This window comes from Silurus aristotelis (assembly GCF_946808225.1).
Source record: "Silurus aristotelis genome assembly, chromosome: 18".
Lineage (NCBI taxonomy): Eukaryota > Metazoa > Chordata > Actinopteri > Siluriformes > Siluridae > Silurus > Silurus aristotelis.
The window spans coordinates 23,234,608-23,255,440 of record NC_139591.1 but is presented as its reverse complement, the minus strand read 5'-3'; the positions used below and the strand labels follow the sequence as shown (position 1 = coordinate 23,255,440).

The following is a 20,833-nucleotide window of genomic DNA, read 5'->3' as shown; positions in this document are numbered from 1 at the left end:
AGCGTCCGATCCAGCTGGGATGTGTGAAGAAAGAATTTCACCATGCTTTAATGTGTATCTGATGAATAACGGCTCTTATACTCTAAAATGTAAATAGTTATTAATTATATTGTCCAATCAGCCAATCAGGTGGCAGCATGAACACAATGTGGCGTTCGCCAATGCTCAAACTCATCTCAGTGATCTCATTGGACGGGCCAGGACGTGGTTGTTGATCTCTTGGGATGTGTCCTCACAAATTATATTCTGGAATGGTTCAGAAGAACTGAGGAGATGCACATGTATTTAATATTTGAGAACCCGAACAGATAAAAGGAAGAATTTATAGAATTGGGAAAATGTTGTATATTTGTTTGGAAAATGTGTCAAAGAATAAGAGAATTTCATTTCTTCCTCTTCAGAGTCATAAGAAATGTCACTCGATCACAGTAACAGAGGAAGGAATGGATTTTTCCACTGAAGCTGCATCGAGTTAAAAGGTATACAGGATAATGTGACTAAAGGCCAGGGATCGATGTGTGTATGGAAGAGAAGCAATCAAACACATACTGCCAAAAAAGTAGCTAAAGACAGACAATACAATACAAAACATCTGAAAACATACAGTGAATGGGGTTGAAGTGACCCCTATCTTCTATCACATCCAGGGTCCAAATTAGGTTTGGCCTTTAAATACTTGGGCTTTAATTTCAGGCACATACCGAGGAGGAGTTCCTGTAAGTTCCTGTTCTCACTGTTATATAATGTGAAAGTGGTGAGCTTCAGTGCTGCTGGTGGAAACATCCTGATGATGAGATGATGAGCAGACAGGACGGCTACGGTACCTCAAATAATCACTCTTTACAAATGTGATGAGCAGAAAAGTATTTCATAATATACGCCTTTAGCAGAGATGGGGTAAAAGAGCAAACACACACACACACACACACACACACACACACACACACACACACACACACACACACACACACACACACACACACTGTTTAGCCCTAACAGACTAAACATATACGATTCCAGTTGAATACTTGTGCAAGCCACTACAGTATTATATTGTTGTATTATTTGTAGTTTAAATAAATAAAAATAAATGCAAGAAAGTTTGTTCTATTTGTGTTTATTCTTCACCAATAATAAGCTTGAAATACACACTGTTTTAGTGAGTGCTTGTGTTAAATACGGTTCCAGTGCTGGAATATTTCATGATGAAACGGTGTACTAGAGCCCCCTAGTGTTCACGAGCCGCATTGCATCTTAATCAGTTATAAAATCTAATCCTGAAATCAGAATAATCCGAATTCCATTTCCTACAGCAAACAGATATCGAGTCAAACTAAAACGATTTAATATAACCAAGTCATAAACAATTATATATTACTTTAAAAAAAGCCATGATTTAAGGCATCATTAATACTGAACAATTACACTTTAAAATATTGATTTATATATTGAAATAATTGCTAAGATATGAAGATAAAATAAGGATATACTATCTGGGTTTAAAAAAAGGTATTAAGTCACAATAATTAAATCAAAGTCAAAATAATGTCATAATGTTGAAATACAGAATAAAGAAAACATAATCGACAAAAGTAAACTAATACTACAGTTAAAGACTAACTATTAATAATAATAATTCCAGATTAATATATTGACAAAACCCTAAACTAGAAGTAAAATTAAAAAAACATATATTGACCATATATTTTGATATATCTTGTAATAATTAACAACACTATTGCAATAATAAAATATATATAATAGAATTGCTCTGGTTACTGTCTGTGTGGAGATCCTGGATTCTCCACGTGTCTGTGTGGGTTTCTCCGGGGGGTTTAGTTTCCTTCAATGTCCAAAAACTGAACTTACAGTTTTGCACAAAAGTGTCCATCAGTGAACAAGTGATAACAAGTGATAACCTCAACAATGATGAACTACACAATATTTCCGAAAGGCACAGAAGAGTGAAGGTTTTTATTACAGCAAAAGGAACTGAATGTGGAATGGGATGTCTTATGGTCGGGTGTCCACAAAATTATGGCCTAATTGTGTATAATGAATAAATATCCAGATCTGAATGGGGTTTCTTTAGATTATGATTCGTCTCAAGTTCTTATATCATCTCAGGATCATCTTTGTGGAACCCTTTCAAGTTTCTTCCTCGTTTCATCTCAGAGAGTTTTTCCTTCACCACCGTCATCTTTGACTTGCACACTAGATATAAACTTATAGAGACAAATGTATGAATTTAAAATATTGATTATTAATTCTAAATATCTGCTGATAAACGTGCTATACAAACACAACAAACAAACAAATAAATACAAATAAAAAGCTGTGAAATGCAATGAAATTAACATATTAATGTTGCCACCAGGGGGCGACACCAGTCCAGGTACACAGAGTGCAGCTCCACTGAAGATCTGATTACTGAATTCACACATTCACTCAAATCTCATCTGTAAATACTCACATCAATCTGTTTATACCAGTGTGATCTTGCAGATCATTAATAACCTCGGTGTTTTCTCTTTTCTTTGTCGACAGACATGTCGAAGTTTCTGTCTCGTCAGAGGAGCGAGTCGTTCCAGGAGTGAGTCATTGTTTTCAGGACACAGAGAGATAATTAGATGGATTTTTAGAGCTTTACAACCTCGATGAACAAACTTTCTACATGCTGGGAGAGAAAACAGCACGTCATCCTTCATCAGCGTGAAGCACAGAGAGGATTTACCGCAATCGGATTGGTCAGAAGATGCTGATTAGTTTTCTATGAGTAGTGCAGCTGCAAATCACTGATTTATATTCATTAATAAAAATGTGCACGTTTAATTTATATATAAAAAAAAAAAAAAAACACTTTAATAACAGAAATTTAGCATTTTCATTTAGAACTCGCAGAAACTTAGAACCTTCTAAAACTTAGAACCCTCAGGAAGTTGATACTCGCTGCTAGAAAACATTCTGAACTTCCGTTAGAATCTTCAAAATGTAGAAAGTAAGAAACTCTCGAATGGTTAGAACTTCCTGTTAAAACCCTGAAAAAAAGTTTTATAGAATGTAAAACCCTCCATTTAGAACCCTCAAGAAAAACCCTCAGAAAATTAGAAAACTCAAAAAGATAGAACCCTCAGAAAGTTAAAAAACCTCAGAAATGAACAACCCAGATAGAACCCTCAGAAGTTTAGAGCCCTCAGTACGAACCCTCCAGAAGTTAAAACGCTCAAATAGAACCCTCAGAAATGTAAAACCCTCAGTAAAAACACTTGCAAAGTTAAAACCACCTTTAAACACCTTCGAAAGTTCGAAACCTCAAGCAGAGCACTTACAAATTTAAAACAATCCATTAGAACCTCACTTAGAAACCTCCAAAACTAGAGAGTTGGAACCCTCAGAAGGTTAGAACTCTTATTTAGAAGCCTCACTTAGAGATCTCAGTTCAAACTCTTAAAAAACGAAATCTCTCGGAAATGTAGAAACATCAGAAGTTACAATCCCACGTTTCACATCTGGAAGTAAAAACCATTTTACTAAAACAACAAACCCAGTTACACTCCAAACCTCTACACTACAACCACAACTGTGCACCTACAACATCTGGAGCAGTTTAGAATCAAAATTTGTCTAATAACATGACAAAAACATTAAAATGTAAATAAAACACAACCTAATCACCAGAGATGCAGACTCATAATGTGCAGCGCCCCCCAGAGGCTGTAATCCAGTGGTACCGCTCGTATTCACTGGTCTGCAAGTGGAGAACAAACCCATTCCCAGGCTGAGACACGCTAGCAAGCTTCAGGGTTGGTGACCTCCTCACCATGTCTCGCTTTTCTTCACAATGTATTTTTAAGTGTCTGAGACCAAATAATTTTCTCTTCCTCCGTAACTATAAAAAAGTCTAACTCAGATGTATTAATGTGTGCAGCTACACACGTGTTTTACCAGTCGACCTCGGCTGTAACAGAGGCGAATCTGAAATCTGATTGGTTAAAGAAACAGAGCTGTTTATTAAGGAGACGATGGTAAAAGTCCAGCAGTACTGATTCTGAAGGTTCTGGGCAGATTAGATTCACATGGCAGCACATAGAGGCTGAAATCTGATTGGACAGAAAATCTACCATCCACATCCACGTACTGAAGCAGAGCAGCCGAGAGAAACACTACGACATGAAGAGAAGAAACTGATGGGAATAAATTAATATAATTTCATGCAACAAATAATAGAATTTAGGTTGTAATTGTAGGTCAGAGCTTCTGATGATGTTTAGTCCAGCAGAGAAGTGTTTACTGCCCCTGATCTCCCACCACTGCTCCTACGTTATAGCAGCTATAAACAGCCTTTCTGTCACCAGCCGTTCTTTAATCTCCCTCCTGAAAAAATGTTAAGGAGAAATGACAAGATGTCTACATCTTTGAATAATATGAAGCTCTGACACTGGAGACTCCTTCCACAAACTTTAATCCCCGAAACTTTCATTGCTCTTAAATAGTATCCACCTTGTGAATGAGCTGTTTTTCAGTTTCAGGTTGCGTTTCTTCTGCTTTACGTCGTCCACACACCCCAGATTCCAGACGTCATTTTCAACCGCAAGATAAAGCCTGGAATTTCAGCAGGAAAAAATCACATGGTTGGAATATTTGGACTTGTAATCCCAGCGTCCCGAGGCCGAGTGTGAGTAAATCATACACACGAGCCCACGCAGGGCCAGGACGTGGTGATGCCACAGGTGGAGGAACGTTGCATGTCCGTGCCGATCCTGGGCTTGTGGGTGGGCTGGAGTTTCACAAGACTCTACGCTGAGGATCATTGGAGCAAAGAAAATATTACAGTCATTAAAACCACTTCAGTGTTTAAAGGATTAAGAGCCTGTGAGGAACACTGTTTACCTGTGTGCTTTAGGATCGTCTAGACTGGAAGAGCGCTTACCTGGAAAGGTGTTGGCTGTGTGAACACACACTCTGTTTAATCAGGAGGCATCTGTACACTCTTCTATACATTCTCAGGAATAAAAGAGTTCCTTAGAAGATTCTTAGGAAAGATCACAGTTCAAAACATCAGATTTAAAAAGAATTGCACTTTGTTTTTTTGTACTTTGTTTCCTATTTCATTACATAAAAAGGGGAACATGAGAATCATCAGAAAGTTAGAACCCACAGAAAGTTAGAACCCACAGTTAGAACCCTCAGAAAGTTGGAACCCACAGTTAGAACCTTCAGAAAGTTAAAATCTCCATTTAGAACCCTCAGAAAGTTAGAACCCCCATTTAGAACCCTCAAAAAGTTAAAACCCCCATTTAGAACCCTCAAAAAGTTAAAACCCCCATTTAGAACCCTCAAAAAGTTAAAACCCCCATTTAGAACCCTCAGAAAGTTAGAACCCTTTTTTTGCTGCATTAACAGGAAGAAGATTAAAGACTTTAAATCAGGGGATATTTATACTTGAAATCTGGAAATAGCAGGAAGGAAATGTGTGATTTAACTCAATACTCCAGTATAAAGTTCATGCTCCTGTTTAACACTTGGGTTTGAATGTGTTGCTTTTTTTTCCTCTACAAACAGAAACAGACAAAACTGTAAAGACAAAACATCAGTCCTTTCGTCACAAACCCAGTCTCTAATTACACCCCTGTTTCTCCAATACATCCGCTCTTGTGTACACCTGTACACACACACACACACACACACACACACACACACACACACACACACACACACACACACACACACACACACACACACACACACACACACCTTCACTGCAGTATCGTGCGGTATAAAAGTAGTATGAGGAAGTGTTCTATCACTGGCTGAAGGTTCTGTGATTCATTTCAGTTTAATCATCAGCCATAAAAAGACCACTAATGTTTAAAAGATGAAAGAAATGTTATTAAAGATAAAAACACATCTGTTCATTTAATTCAACCTGAATGGTCACTTTATTAATTAAAAATAAAAAACATAAAAAAAAATGGATTATGAACGTAAATGAGATCTTTTCTCAGCAGTGACGAAGAAATCCTCTGAGAAAGGCCATGAAGAAGAACCTTCAAAACTCCAAAAGGAGCCCATCCTCTTCTCTCTCAGGATCGATTGGATTGTATAAGTAATAAAATGTTCTTTTAGAAAATCATAGTCCACATTTAGTCCATATTTGCTGTTATAATAAGCTCCACTCTTCAGTGAAGATGTTCTAAAAAACGTGTTAGTGAAATGGAGGTGAGAAGGTGAGGAGGTTCCTGGGGTGCAGTCAGCCTTCACATTCATCCCGAAGGTGTTCAAAAGGGTTGGAGCTCTGTAGCAGGAGATCTTCCACAACTTCCAATCCATGGAGAGCAGACCTTTATGGAGCTGGCTTTGTGCACAGGAGCATGAACAGGTTTGGGTCTCCTAATTGTGTGGAGATCGGTTACTTCGTGTTGTTTGGGACACGACGTATCTGTACGTTATTCAGTGTGAAGAATGAAAAGACAAAAGCAGGTATTTGACTGTGAGATTCCAGTGAGCAGTTGGGCATGAAGGCTTATCCATCTCTAATTACAGCCGAGCGGAGAAGAACGTTCCTCTGAGGTGTTCCTCAGTTCTTCAGAGAAGAGAGATGGACCTTAGGTCTGTAGACTTCTGGCCTTTCACTCTCAATTTACTTTCAGTTAAAAGGAACATATTGCTACAAACCCCTAATTACAATTAATGATCTAAATAGTGTTGAACACACGCAACAGACATACACAACACACAAAACACACAGACACCACGTACATACGCACAACAAAAACAGTGGATCGTTGAATTGTTGATGGTTCACTATTTTGACTTTCTCTTTTAGAAAACATGTTAGTTAGAACCCTACATGTAGAGCATCCAAGAAGGCCTTGAGGAACCTTCTAAAAAGGTTCAATGATTCAGTGTCGAGTTGTCGAGGCTAAAGAACCTGTGCTTGGAACCCACAAAAAGTTCAAACCAGTTAGTGAAAACCTCTAGAAAATGAGTTCCTTGAGAATGTAGGAGAGTAAGAACCTGAAGTTAAAACTGGCAGAAAGTTAGAAGTCTCATTTAGAAATCCAGAGTTAGATCATCACCTGGTGTGAGAGAGAGAGAATCTCTATGCTCTAGAATCAGCCCTGAAAACAAACTTTCATACATTTTTACTTATAAATATTCTAAATACACTTTAAATGTTGATTTTTATTTATTTATTTATAATTCTGAATATTACTTAAGTGATATAAAAAAATTACTATTAAACTACTTTTAAATGATTATTATTATTATTATTATTAATATTATTATTATTATTATTATTATTATTATTATTATTATTAATAAACTAACTAACTAAATGTATTTATTTATTTTATACTTGCATAAAAATGTATTTCTTAGACAATATACACACCTGAAAGAAATATTTACTAAGATATTTTATATATATATATATATATATATATATATATATATATATATATATATATATATATATATATATATATATATATATAAATATATAAATACAACATCCTGAGATAAATATCTTATCAACTTTCCAATCTCAATATTTGTTTAACAAAAGTTCATTTTAATCTGCTCTGATTATTATTTACGTCTGCTGTGTAACTTTTTTACATTCAATTCAATAAAATTGCTGTAATGTAATAAAAACGCTCTGCTTTGTGTTTTCTATCCCCGTGTTTATTTTAGGAAAGTTGCACCTGTAGCACAGTGTTGTACACCTGTACACGAGTCATTTAAATCATCTGAAACTCTGCCTAGAAACTCGTACACAACAGTAGGACGAGTCTGAAAGAGGAGAAGCGCGTGTTCTGATCTCGGAATCTGGCACTGCGTTCATTTGTAAAGAAAATAGTATGCAAATACAGAAAGTGCTTTGAAGTTTTATGAGCAAGACACAATTCCAGCCTCAGACAAAATATTTGTAGTACAATTAATGCATTAGATGCACTGGGTTTGTCAATAATAATAATAATAATAATAATAATAATAATAACCCAGCCATTAGGGGGGCACAAGCCAGTGCACTCTTAGTGCCGGTCCCAAGCCCGGGTAAATGGGGAGGGTTGCGTTAGGAAGGGCATCCAGCGTAAAACATGTGCCAAATCAAATATGTGGATCACAAATGAGAATTTCATACCGGATCGGTCGAGGCCCGGGTTAACAACGACCGCCACAGGTATCGTTAGCCGACAGGGTACCGGTGGAAATTGGGCTACTGTTGGCCGAAGGAGGAGAAGGAGAGGAGGAAGGCGTCTACAGAGACGGCAGGAAAAGGAGCAGTGTAGGAGAGTAGAGGTTCGGGTTGGTACTTTAAATGTTGGTACTATGACGGGTAAAGGGAGAGAGGGAGCTGATATGATGGAGAGGAGAAAGGTAGATGTGTTGTGTGTTCAGGAGACCAAGTGGAAAGGGAGTAAGACCAGGAACATTGGAGGTGGGTTAAAACTGTTCTATCATGGTGTGGATGGGAAGAGAAATGGTGTAGGGGTGATTCTGAAGGAAGCGTACAGTAAGAGTGTAGTGGAGGTGAAGAGAGTTTCTGATAGGGTGATGATCGTGAAGGTGGAAGTTGAAGGGATGATGATAAATGTCATCAGTGCCTATGCTCCACAAGTTGGCTGTGAGATGGAGGAGAAAGAAAGATTCTGGAGTGAACTAGATGAAGTGGTAGATGGTGTACCTAGGAAAGAACGATTGGTGATTGGGGCAGACTTTAATGGGCATGTAGGTGAAGGGAACAGAGGTGATGAGGAGGTGATGGTAGGTATGGTTTTAAGGAGAGGAATGTGGAAGGGCAGATGGTGGTAGATTTTGCTTAAAGGATGGAAATGGCAGTGGTGAACACGTATTTTAAGAAGAAGGAGGAACATAGGGTGACGTATAAGAGTGGAGGAAGGTGCACACAGGTGGATTATCTTCTGTGTAGGAGTTGCAACCTGAAGGAGATTGGAAACTGTAAGGTGTTGGCGGGGGACAGTGTAGCTAGACAGCATCGGATGGTGGTCTGTAGAATGGTTTTGGAGGCGAAGAAGAAGAGGAGGAAAGTAAGGTTTGAAAGAAGAATAAGATGGTGGAAACTGAAGGAGGAAGAGTGTAGTGTGAGGTTCAGGGAAGAGGTCAGACAGGGGCTTGGTGGTGGTGAAGAGGTGCCGGATGATTGGGCAACTACTGCAGGAGTGATGAGGGAGGCAGCTAGAAAAGTACTTGGTGTGACATCTGGAAATAGAAAGCAAGACAAGGAGACGTGGTGGTGGAATGAGGAAGTGCAGGAGAGCATTAGGGAAAAGAGATTGGCAAAACAGAAGTGGGATCGACAGAGTGATGAGAAAAGTAGGCAGGAGAACAAGGAGATGCGGCAGCAGGTTAAAAGGGATGTGGCGAAAGCCAAGGAAAAGGCATATGAGGAACTGTATAAGAGGTTGGACACTAAGGAAGGAGAAAAGGATTTATACCGATTGGCCAGGCAGAGGGACCGAGCTGGGAAGGATGTACTGCAAGTTAGAGCAATAAAGGATGGAGAGGGAAATGTTTTGACTAGTGAGGAGAGTGTGTTGAGAAGATGGAGGGAGTATTTTGAGCAGCTGATGAATGAGGAAAATCAGAGAGAGAGAAGGTTGGAGGATGTGGAGTTGGTGAAGCAGGATGTAGATAGGATTAGTAAGGAGGAAGTGAGAGCAGCGATTAAGAGGATGAAGAATGGAAAGTCGGTTTGACCAGATGACATACCGGTAGAAGCGTGGAGATGTTTAGGAGAGATGGCAGTGGAGTTTTTAACCAGATTGTTTAACAGGATTCTGGAAGGGGAGAGGATGCCTGAGGAATGGAGAAGGAGTGTGCTGGTACCGATCTTTAAGCATAAGGGAGATGTGCAGACCTGCAGTAACTACAGGGGAATTAAGTTGATCAGTCACACCATGAAGTTATGGGAAAGAGTAGTGGAAGCCAGGCTGAGAGAAGAGGTGACCATCTGTGAGCAACAGTATGGTTTCATGCCGAGGAAGAGCACCGCAGATGCCTTATTTGCTTTAAGGATGTTGATGGAGAAGTATAGAGAAGGACAGAAGGAGCTGCATTGTGTATTTGTGTATTTAGAGAAAGCGTTAGACAGGGTGGAGAGAGGAGTTGTGGTATTGTATGAGGAAGTCAGGTGTGTCAGAGAAGTATGTGAGGGTGGTGCAGGACATGTATGAGGACAGTGTGACGGCAGTAAAGTGTGCAGTAGGTACGACAGACTGGTTGAGGGTGAAGGTTGGACTGCATCAAGGATCGGCCCTGAGCCCTTTCCTGTTTGCAGTGGTGATGGACAGGTTGACGGACGAGGTCAGACAGGAGTCTCCCTGGACTATGATGTTTGCAGATGATATTGTGATTTGTGGTGAGAGTAGAGAGCAGGTTGAGAAGAGCCTGGAGAGGTGGAGGTACACGCTGGAGAGAAGGGGAATGAAAGTCAGTAGGAGTAAGACAGAGTACATGTGTGTGAATGAGAGGGAGGGCAGTGGAGGGGTGCGGTTGCAGGGAGAAGAGGTGGAGAAGGTGGAGGAGTTCAGGTACCTGGGGTCAACAGTGTAAAGTAATGGAGAGTGTGTTAGGGAAGTAAAGAAAAGAGTGCAGGCAGGGTGGAGTGGGTGGAGAAGAGTGACAGGAGTGATTTGTGATAGAAGAGTATCTGCAAGAATGAAAGGGAAAGTTTATAGGACTGTGGTGAGACCTGAGATGTTGTATGGATTAGAGACAGTGGCATTGAGTAAAAGACAGGAGGTGGAGCTGGAGGTAGCAGAGCTGAAGATGTTGAGGTTTTCGTTGGAAGTGACGAGGATGGAAAAGATTAGAAATGAGTTTATTAGAGGGACAGCACATGTAGGATGTTTTGGTGACAAGGTGAGGGAGGCGAGATTGAGATGGTTTGGACATGTGCAGAGAAGGGACATGGGGTATATCAGTAGGAGAATGCTGAGGATGGAGCCACCAGGTAGGAGGAAAAGAGGAAGGCCAAGGAGGAGGTTCATGGATGTGGTGAGGGAAGACATGCAGGTAGTTGGTGTAAAAGAGGCAGATATAGAGGACAGGGTGGGATGGAGACGGATGATCCGCTGTGGCGACCCCTAATGGGAGCAGCCGAAAGAATAATAATAATAATAATAATAATAATAATAATAATAATAATAATATATAATAATAATAACAATAATAATAATATAAAATAATAATAATAATAATAATAATAATGATATTTATAATAATAATAATAATAATAATAATAATAATGATAATAACAACAACAATAATAATAATATAATAAAATAATGATAATAATATAATAAAATAATAATAATAATAATATTTATAATAATAATAATAATAATATTAATAATAATCATAATAATAATAATAATAATAATAATAATAATAATAATAATAATAATAATTAATAATAATATTATGCTATACAATCCAATTAATAGTATAATATACGTATAAAGAAAAAGACCAAAAACCCTTCTTAAAAATCTACACTGAATTTATTTAAACTTTTTGGTAGTATATGGGAAGCTTCTTATAAACTGTAATATTTATAAATATGATATATAATAATATCATATTTATAAACTACTTAAAAGTGTTATAGCTTGAATTGAACATAAAATAAATTAGAACATTTTGTTTGTGATTTCGTGTTGTGAATTCATTTCAGTAGCATTTATATATAAATAAATAAAATAATTTTAAAGTTTAAATGACAGACCAGCTCTGCTTAGAAAGAACTTCAAGATTATTACTATGATTATGTGCACGATGTGAAGGTGGTGAAGGTCCTCAGGTGCCGTGGAGAGCATTAAAATGGTGGAAGGTCTCACACCTAGCCGTGGATTACCACCTTATACAATGATAGATAAAGTATTGACAGATATCTATACTTCCAGAAGATCACATTTATTTATGAGATTTAATATACAGGTACTATAGATTACGTCTTTAATAATAATGAAGCTGTTGGAACTCCTGGTGCCGTTTTTTTGTTCTATTCCTTATTTGAAAATTTTTCTTTTCCAGTTCGTATCCAAAATTCATCTCGTGCCTTGGACCATTTATAAAAATCCTTATATTTACTATAGAAGAAGAACATTTCACTGTAGGACGTGTGTACAGTCGCTGTATTACTCTGGATGGAACTGGATGTTACTATGGTAACAGGTGTTTATAAGCAGCACATTGATTTAGATTCAGCTGACAAATGCAAACTAAAGGCGTGTTCAACTCTCTGAACTCACGCCTGAACATCCAGCCAATCACAATCAACTATTCACACCTGAACTCCTTCCAGCCAATCACAATCACTATTGAATTAACCTTGTGTATTTCACTTAAATTATCATCAGGCGTGTGTGTGTGTGTGTGTGTGTGTGTGTGTGTGTGTGTGTGTGTGTGTGTGTGTGTGTGTGTGTGTGAAATTAAATACAAAATAGTGAAGAAATCTGGAACTGGTACAGATGAATGGATGAATGAAGCGTTATTCAACCCAAACAGCATTAAGAAATGTGGCAAAGAGCAAAAATGAGATCAAACCTGTAGACCTGAAGGAACTATTTTATTATTTCCCAAATCGTTACACTATAAACTGTTTACAGATTAGAGATTACAGAGCACTACTTTCATCCTGCTTTCATAATCCTAGAAGAAGTGCTCAAATTGCAGGCAAGCAGGAAAAAGGGGAGAAAAATAATGATAAAAGAATCTCTCGCTAAAAACACTAAAGCACAAAGGAAGGACTTTATCCCGTGTACGGACCTGGAGAAGCAGATATCTGTTTACTCTGGTAATGTGGCCTCTTTGTGTAGCTGGAGAAAGACGCAGGAAAGATGATCAGTCTGAAAGGCTTTGATGGGTCTGAAACTGAAACGTGAGAGTCCTTCAGGGGGCCTCCTGGGGGGGAAGGGGGGTGTCTGTGTGTGTGTGTGTGTGTGTGTGTGTGTGTGTGTGTGTGTTGGGGGGGTCGTTAATGCGGTCCCTAACGAACAATGAGAGCTTTATTTTGGACTCGGATTCTCACTTCTTGGACTCTTCGATTTGTTCGACCTCGCTGGATTCATCCACCACTTTCCCGTTGATCATGGTTTGAGTAACCACCTTGACGATCTTCCTGGTGCGAACGTCAGGCTCTTCTGTGGAGAACAACGGCATACGTCAGTCAGGAAAATTAAAAACCTGAGGCATATGAAGTTTTTAGGGTCAGGTTTGCGTAGGCAAGGACGTGCTGCTGTGTTTTGCGACGTTGCTCGGTGTACGGCGTTTAATCTGTCATTAGTCTGCAGCCACGGCGTATGTTAGTTGCCTTGCTGCTATGAGACGTGAGTCGACCTCTCAGCTCGTTTCATACCGGACAAACAGATGATGTATTTTTAACCCGAAGCCAAACCTTTAATCAGATTGTGCTGAGTTCATTAACCAGAGTAAGCTGGGCGGGTCTCGAGTGAAACAGAACTCTTATCGAAGTGAAAGCTGCTTATGTCACAGAGTGAAGGAATGGGCAGGAGTTATTTCTCTTTTGTAAACATATGAACAAGTGCACGTATCCTGGCATGCTGGAATACTCACTCTTAGGAGGTGGAAGGACTTCCTTAACGCTGCAAGAGATGAAGAATAAGCAGAACATCAGATTTCAAATGAACTAGACTGGAAGTCGATTAAAAGTAAACAAAACCCTTGATTTCAGCACTCACGCTTCCTCTCCCTCCAGCAAGCGCCTGTAGGTGGCGATCTCCAGCTCCAGGTTCTGTTTAATGCGCAGGAGCTGCTCGTAGTCGGTTTTGTTGCGTTGCATGTCCAGCCGAAGCTGAGAGAGATCCTCCTCTAGCTGGTTCAGTGTGGCTTGCAGGCGCTCCATCTCCAGGGCATACTTCTGACCTGTTTCACCCAGGTTCCCCTCCAGGGCAGCAACCTGAGCGATGGGACGAGGTCAGAATTGGTCCAACATTAATCTCATTATCATTCAATGAAAAAAACTAAAAAGATCAAAACGTTTATTAATGATAAATTGTTCATCATTTTTAAGTGCTTATTCAATTAATTGATGCTTTTTTATTTTTTTTTTATTTTAGTGTCATTTCAAGAAAACAGAGCTAAAGCTAAACATGTCCCTCTTTAGCCTTCTCCAGAACGTGTCACTTCCTGTCTGGCTTCAGGAAGATCAGAAAATGTCCTGTTTCTGAACAGACCTCAGTATGGAAAGTAAAAGTAGTGATGGATAAGAACTTTGTGTGAATTATAGATGCAGTTCAGTGTTCCATTCTCCTAAAGTTACACACACACACACACACACACACACACACACACACACACACACACACACACACACACACACACACACACATTTTTATATACAGTGTCTGTTAGTGTTTTATGGGTTTTGAGAAACACATGCATGTTTATTGTGTTTCTATGCAACAATGTAACAGTATAAAGATTTACTTTGACCAAACAAATCTCTAAAAGTCCAGATGTTCCACTTTATTTTCATTATAAAGTCCTCCTTTAGCATAAAGAACAGTTTTACACACACTCAGCATCTGAACACTTTGTTTCTGCAAACGTTCAGCTGATATATTTTGCTGTGTCTCTTGTAAAATTCTCTGAAGATGCTCTTCACTAGTGTGAGATGTTCTTCTTCATCCTAGAGCAGATCAGTAGGATTTAGGTGCTGTGACTGGGCAGGCCATGATAGATATCACTCCAGACGTGTGTTTTCTCTCTAAATAACACGTACAGAACTCAGACGTGAGCTTCGACTCATCGTCTTGTTGTACGGTGAAGTCGCTTCCAAAGAGCCGCAGTCCAGACGGAACTACATGGTGATGAAGTACGAAATAGGAGCCGTGTTGGTTCAGGATTTCTTTCACTTTCTTGGAATCTTATCTGCTCCAAAACAACCCCAAACAAACTTCCGCCTCCATGTGTGTGAGTGTGGGGGTAAAGGAGTCTGATCAGATCTTCTGTCCTCTTACACAAGTTCTTCTGTTAGAGACACAAAGGTCCCATTTGGACTCCACAGAACTTTTTTCCACTCATTTACTGTCAGATTCGTTTGCGTTTTTGCTTTTTACTGATTTTGTTGAATAGAAACAAAACAAATGTGTCTCATAAACCATAGTTACGAGATGTTTTCCACACTTTTCACAGCCTCTGTAACTACACAGTGTACCTGCTGACCTTTCCAGAGCATCATCCATACACTCCTTATAGGAAAAGAAAACTCTTGCAGGTTCTTTGTAGAACTCTACAACAGAGTGTCGTTTTACTGCTTATTTAATCCCCCCATTTTTTTCAGTGTAAATATTAAAGAGATGGAAATGAGTTGTGGTTATTACTGAGATCTCATCATTAGCCGGTCTGACCAGTTTATTCCAAACTGCCGTAAACCACTGACACGAGTCAGAATTAACTTCCACCCACAGAGTAACAGTATGTATGGATTCTGTATAGAAGCTGAATCTTTCTCATTGAAGAAATCTGAACTGATAAGATTTTTTTTTTTACAGGAAGCTCAGGTGCCACTCAAAGCACATCGAACGCCTCACACCGCCGTATGTTGACGTATGTCAAATCTCTGTGGCAGATATGCTCAGTTTCACGCAGAATTTCACGTGTTCTTTGTTCTAACTTGCTGTCCGTGATAAAATCACAGACGTGTCATCTGCGATAAGAAAACATGACTCCGCAGTGTTGCATGCAGACAGAGAGTCCTTTTGACTTTACAATATTGTTATTTCAAGTTCAGATTGGAGAGATTGTAGATTGTGTTCTTTCCATGGAATAAAAAAATCGAGTGTGTGGGATTGTGTGTTTGTGTGGCTGAGGGTTGATTGTGTTTGCGTTTTTGCTGTAATTCCTTTGAAACAGTCCCCTATGTAATCTGTTTACAGTAAATGTGCAGCTCATGAAAAAAAAGTCTGCACTAAGGCCGACATCTTCCTGATCCTGATCCCGATCCGACCCGAGAGCGAGATAAGTGCGTCTTAAGTGAAAACCGAGCTCTCATGAGAAAGGTTGTCGCTGATGCAGCAGGTGATACTGAGCGATTATTCAGTCCTCACCACGAGCACAAATGTCCCTTTAAGCGGCATCGCTTTCACATTCTCGACCTGAAATTGACTGACCCCGATCAGCCAGGTGCTTGTGGACCGGGAAAAAAAACAGAACACCGAACGGGGACGCGGGGACACGGGCCGGGCAGCACTGAGCTTTAGGGACTTGTGTTTGAAAAGGGCAAAGTCTTAAATTGCTCTGTAATTCTATAAGCGCTCTGTAAACAGAAGCAGTGTTTTTAAAAGGTTGCCCCCACCTTCACTTCCCCTCCCTCCTCCTCCTCCTCTCCTGCATCATGGTGGTTCTGACCTGTTTGTGGAGGCTCTCCAGTTCCACCTCCAGAGTCTGTAGGAAGCGCTGCCTCTCGGTGAGTTCGCTCTGAGCTCCTCGCAGAGCCTCGTTGCTCTCCCTCACCTCCGTCTGCACCACCTCCAGCTGTACAAGAGGAACACTTTAAACACGCCGTACACGTGGTTTAGCGAGGTCATGAGGAATGTTACACAAGGTTACTATAGTGAAACATATTCTGGAACATTCCTATGTATTTTGAAAAGATGGTGTGAAAGGTTGAAGGTGTGGTTGGACAACAGAAGTGGTCTCCTTACTTTTTCAAAGAAGGAACTCTTTTTCATAATATTTATAGATCTTCTGCAGGAGGGAAAAACTGGTCTATACTTTCAGAAACAAAATATCCACCCAGAACCCATAATCATTTTTAAAGAACATAGATTGACAGGAAATTGATTCAACACACCTGGTCTTCCTGGTCCAGGAGTAATTATAGATCTGAAGCCTCAATTTTTTTACATTTTTTTTTTTGTTATCAAGAAAACACAACTTTAGTTCTGGACACTAGATACAACTTCTATAAACGTCAAGTTAAATTTCTCTTTAAAAGAGGAAAATTTCACCTTATCAGCCATTGTGCTTGTTTTTAATTCAAGCGGTTACTATGGAAACTGTATGGATAATATTCGGTATCAGTGGCTAATCGGAATCGAGTGTGTTAATCCCTGACCTTTTTGCGGTACCAGTCCTCCGCTTGTTCCTTGTTCTTCTGCACGATGCCCTCGTACTGAGAGCGGAGTTCAGACAGCACCGAGCCGAGTTCAGGACCACGAGCGGCGTCCACCTCAACGTTGACGTCCTCCTGTGCTATCCGAGCCCGCAGGCTATCCATCTCCTGCACAGAGTTCACGTAACTTCACAGCTCAGCCTAATGGTATTTGATTGTGTATTTGATTAAGTTTGTGTAAATTCACACGTGTTTGCTTAATCGGGTGTGGTCCGTACACGGGCAAACACGTGTGTGTGTGTGTGTGTGTGTGTGTGTGTGATGCATCAGTGTAAAGAACCTGATACCGCATCGGCAGTGTGGAGTAGGAGGAAGTCTTTTCATTATTGACTTAGTCTCTAAATATTTGATGGATGTCTTGTGTTACCTTCTGTTGTCTTTGTAATGACTACATGCCAATTGCACGCTACGAGGCTCTAACGCACACGCTAGTCTCATCCCGGTTTTGAACACGCATCTAGAATGATGGAGCAGTAACATCTCTGTGCTGAACTGGACCACCGAATCTTTGCTATAAATCAGGGTGTTTTCATTATTACAGAACATACATGCAAACTTTATGAGGCATAATGAGGTCACAAGTTACACAATTCTATTTCAATTTCATTTCACAGCAATTAAAATCTATTTGATTATTTTCTAAATTTTATTTCATTCCTCTATTCCTCTATTCCTCTCTGGAGTTGCTATTGCACTTAGTTACTAGCAATAGCAACTGTTTTTACATACTGGGTCCCAGAATGTAAAAACACGAACTGCACTAGCAGCCCACTGGGGCAGGAGTCACTCTGCCCCGTGTTCGAGGAGAAGCAGTGGACTGGACAGGGTTGCCAGATTGGGAGAGCAAACTTCCTCCATTGCAAAGATTTCAGAATTAAAAATACCTCAATCTAATATCCAATGGTGTGCTTTTAAACACATACCTCCTCATGGTTCTTCTTCAGGAAGTAAAGCTCCTCCTTGAGGCTGTCCAGGTCCCCTCGTAGTGTGGCGATAATCTGATCATGGTCTGTCTTGGCCTTTTTCAGAGCCACACAATCTCTCTCCACTGACTGACACATAGCACTCTCAGTTTCCCATCTGGAACACAAACAGACTCCCAGACTTCCATCAACACTTTCTATAGATGTTTTATGTAGAGGAACACAGTGTTGGTTTTTCCAAAAAAAACCAAAACTTTAATGTAAAAAAAAAAAAAAAAAATATATTTAGAAACTCAATTATCTAAAGAACCCTTCAGGAACTTACAGCACAGATCTAGAAATAATTGGTGAGATAAATCTTGCAAAAAAGGTCAAATTCAGAACCTTCATCAGCTCCATTATTTTAGGAAATAATCTGTAAACTAGAGCAAGAACCTTTAAGGAACTTTTTTTAATGAAAGAAGATTTTTAAGGACATTCCTGTCTGCATGTTCAGAAAAAAAAGGTCAATCCAGAACCCTTAATAATCTGTTGAGAAACCCTTGTTTTTTAATGAGTATGGATTGACAAGACACTGTTAAACCCAGAACCAGTGAGAGATCTTCATTTCAAAAAGATGATCTTCATCTTTGTCAGTGAAACCCTAATAGAATAAAATTCTACTGAAAGATATGTTGATAATACACAAATAATTATTATAAGAATGTTAGATCTTCAATACATGGACACTTCTTATCTTCACTTTAAAAAAAAGGTCAACCACACCTGTATTTGTTTTAACCTTTGAAAAACCATAATTGTAACAGTCTTTAGGACATTTAGATCACACAATCCTGGTCAACTCTCTCAGAACTCAGAACTCTCTCACTCAGGTTTTCAACTTTCCCATTTCAAGGAATGTGTAATTATTCTAAGAACCCTTGAGGAACATAGGCACTGGTTAACAAAAGTAAAACCTAAAACAGATAATGGGTCTTCAGCTTGTCTACTTTGGGGAGAGAACTTTTAACTTTCCAGAGAATATCTGAGGAACTCGTTTTAGAAAAATATTAAATCTGAGATAAGGCACTCCTGGTCTACACTGTCAAAAGCGCACAGATCTTTAGGATGATTTCTACGTTCCTGGTCTAAACTCTGCAAAAAAGGTAGCCTTTAATGGTTTTTTAGTTTATCCATTTGAAGGAACATGTAAAGAACTTAACTTTGAAAGAACCCTTTTTTTTTAAAGTGAAACAGATCACACACTTCCAGTCTACACTGTATTGGTTCTCCAGCTTGTCCATTTTACAGAATAAAGTCCAATGAAGCTCTGAGGATCCTTTTCCCCTTTTTTCTTAGTGTGTAGATTTATTTAAGGCAGAACATTCATCTCCTCACTCACTTGATTCTGAAGTCATCTGCAGCCAGCTTGGCGTTGTCAATCTCCAGCATGATGCGAGCATTTTCCAGAGTCCTCTTCCTGACCTGGATATTAGGGAAAAAATGAAGACCAATTTCTTCCCTGATTTTATTAAATATTTAACCTTCTTAACGATCACATTTTTTGTGTTAAAGAGTAACCACGTGATCTGGAGTGAAGATTGAGAAGAGCTGATCATTAACCACCAAAACTTTACACAACCTGCAGAGTCAACTGTTACTCATCACACCAAATCTTCCAGAAGATACCAAAAACTCTAAAGTTTGAAAAATGATAACATGAACTCTGACAAATAAAACCAAGATCTTCTAAATACACCTGTAATGAAAGAACATGAGCATGTTTCTATCATCACATCATCATGATCCAGAACATTGATTTACATATAAACCCAAACAGGAGATAATCTGGAGTTTTCTTGCATCCAGGAGCATGTTTTTATTTTCTTCTGGAGCTGTCTCGAAAGTTAGCCGCCATGCTTTTGGTGAACTTTAGATGAGTGTTGTAGCAGATTGGATTGGGTTGAATCCATCAATCTTCTACTCTCGGTTTGTTATCTGATGCTGGCCCTATTGAGGAAACAGCAACCTGAGACTCTGAGCTCCGTCCAGCTCCAGTGACCAAAAAAAATCCTGAATTACTGAACCCTGGTATAACTCAGTAGAACACCGACCATAATCTGCTTCCCAAAATTCACTACCACAAGGTCTCATTCTGTCTTTCTTTATCTCTCTATATATCTCTCTCTCTTTCTGTCTCTCTATCTCACTCTTCATCTCTCTGTCCATCTTCTTTACCCCCTTATTCCTTCCTTCCTTTCCTGTTTATTCTTACCTTCTGAAAAGTCTCAAAAGAGCCTCATGAGTCTTCTGGAAAATCCAGATGTAGAACACATAATGTTCAATCACTTTGTCTATTTTGGGGAAAGAACATTTAAATATGCAAAAATTTTCTTAATGAATTTAGTTCTGGATTCGACTAGTTTACACTGTGGTCTTCAACTCATCCACTCAAGGAACCTTTTGTTTACTCTTAACTACCCAAAGAACCTTTCAGGAACCATTTCCAGAGGCTTGCTTTTAAGAATTCTTTTTAAAGCACATAGATCTTCAGGGTGGATTACACTCAACATTTCTACAAACTCAGAAAAAAAGCAGCCTTTAATGGTTGTTCAGATTCTCCACTTGAACTACTGAAAGAACTCTCTGAGGAAATCTTTTGTAAATGACAAGGGTACACCCTTCTGGTCTACACTGTAGGAACCCTGAGTAGAATCGTACAAGGCAGAAACCCAGTTGTATGTGTGTGTTATACCTCGTGCTC

General features: G+C 39.2%; 1 protein-coding gene across 1 annotated transcript in view; it reads right to left on the bottom strand.

Annotated features, from left to right (window-relative positions):
• Positions 1-12,581: 12,581 nt before the first annotated feature.
• The window catches only part of LOC310741187 (keratin, type I cytoskeletal 18-A), a 9,836-nt gene continuing 1,584 nt past the window's right edge, over positions 12,582-20,833 (bottom strand). The window contains exons 2-9 of the mRNA XM_083568799.1: positions 20,825-20,833; positions 19,472-19,554; positions 18,091-18,247; positions 17,111-17,275; positions 16,402-16,527; positions 13,731-13,948; positions 13,606-13,634; positions 12,582-13,172 (exon numbers count right to left, since the gene is read on the bottom strand). The exon at positions 20,825-20,833 is cut by the window's right edge and continues 383 nt beyond it. Coding sequence (XP_083424925.1) covers positions 13,057-13,172; positions 13,606-13,634; positions 13,731-13,948; positions 16,402-16,527; positions 17,111-17,275; positions 18,091-18,247; positions 19,472-19,554; positions 20,825-20,833 — 903 coding nt within the window. The 3' untranslated portion in view covers positions 12,582-13,056. The remainder of the gene's footprint in view (positions 13,173-13,605; positions 13,635-13,730; positions 13,949-16,401; positions 16,528-17,110; positions 17,276-18,090; positions 18,248-19,471; positions 19,555-20,824) is intronic.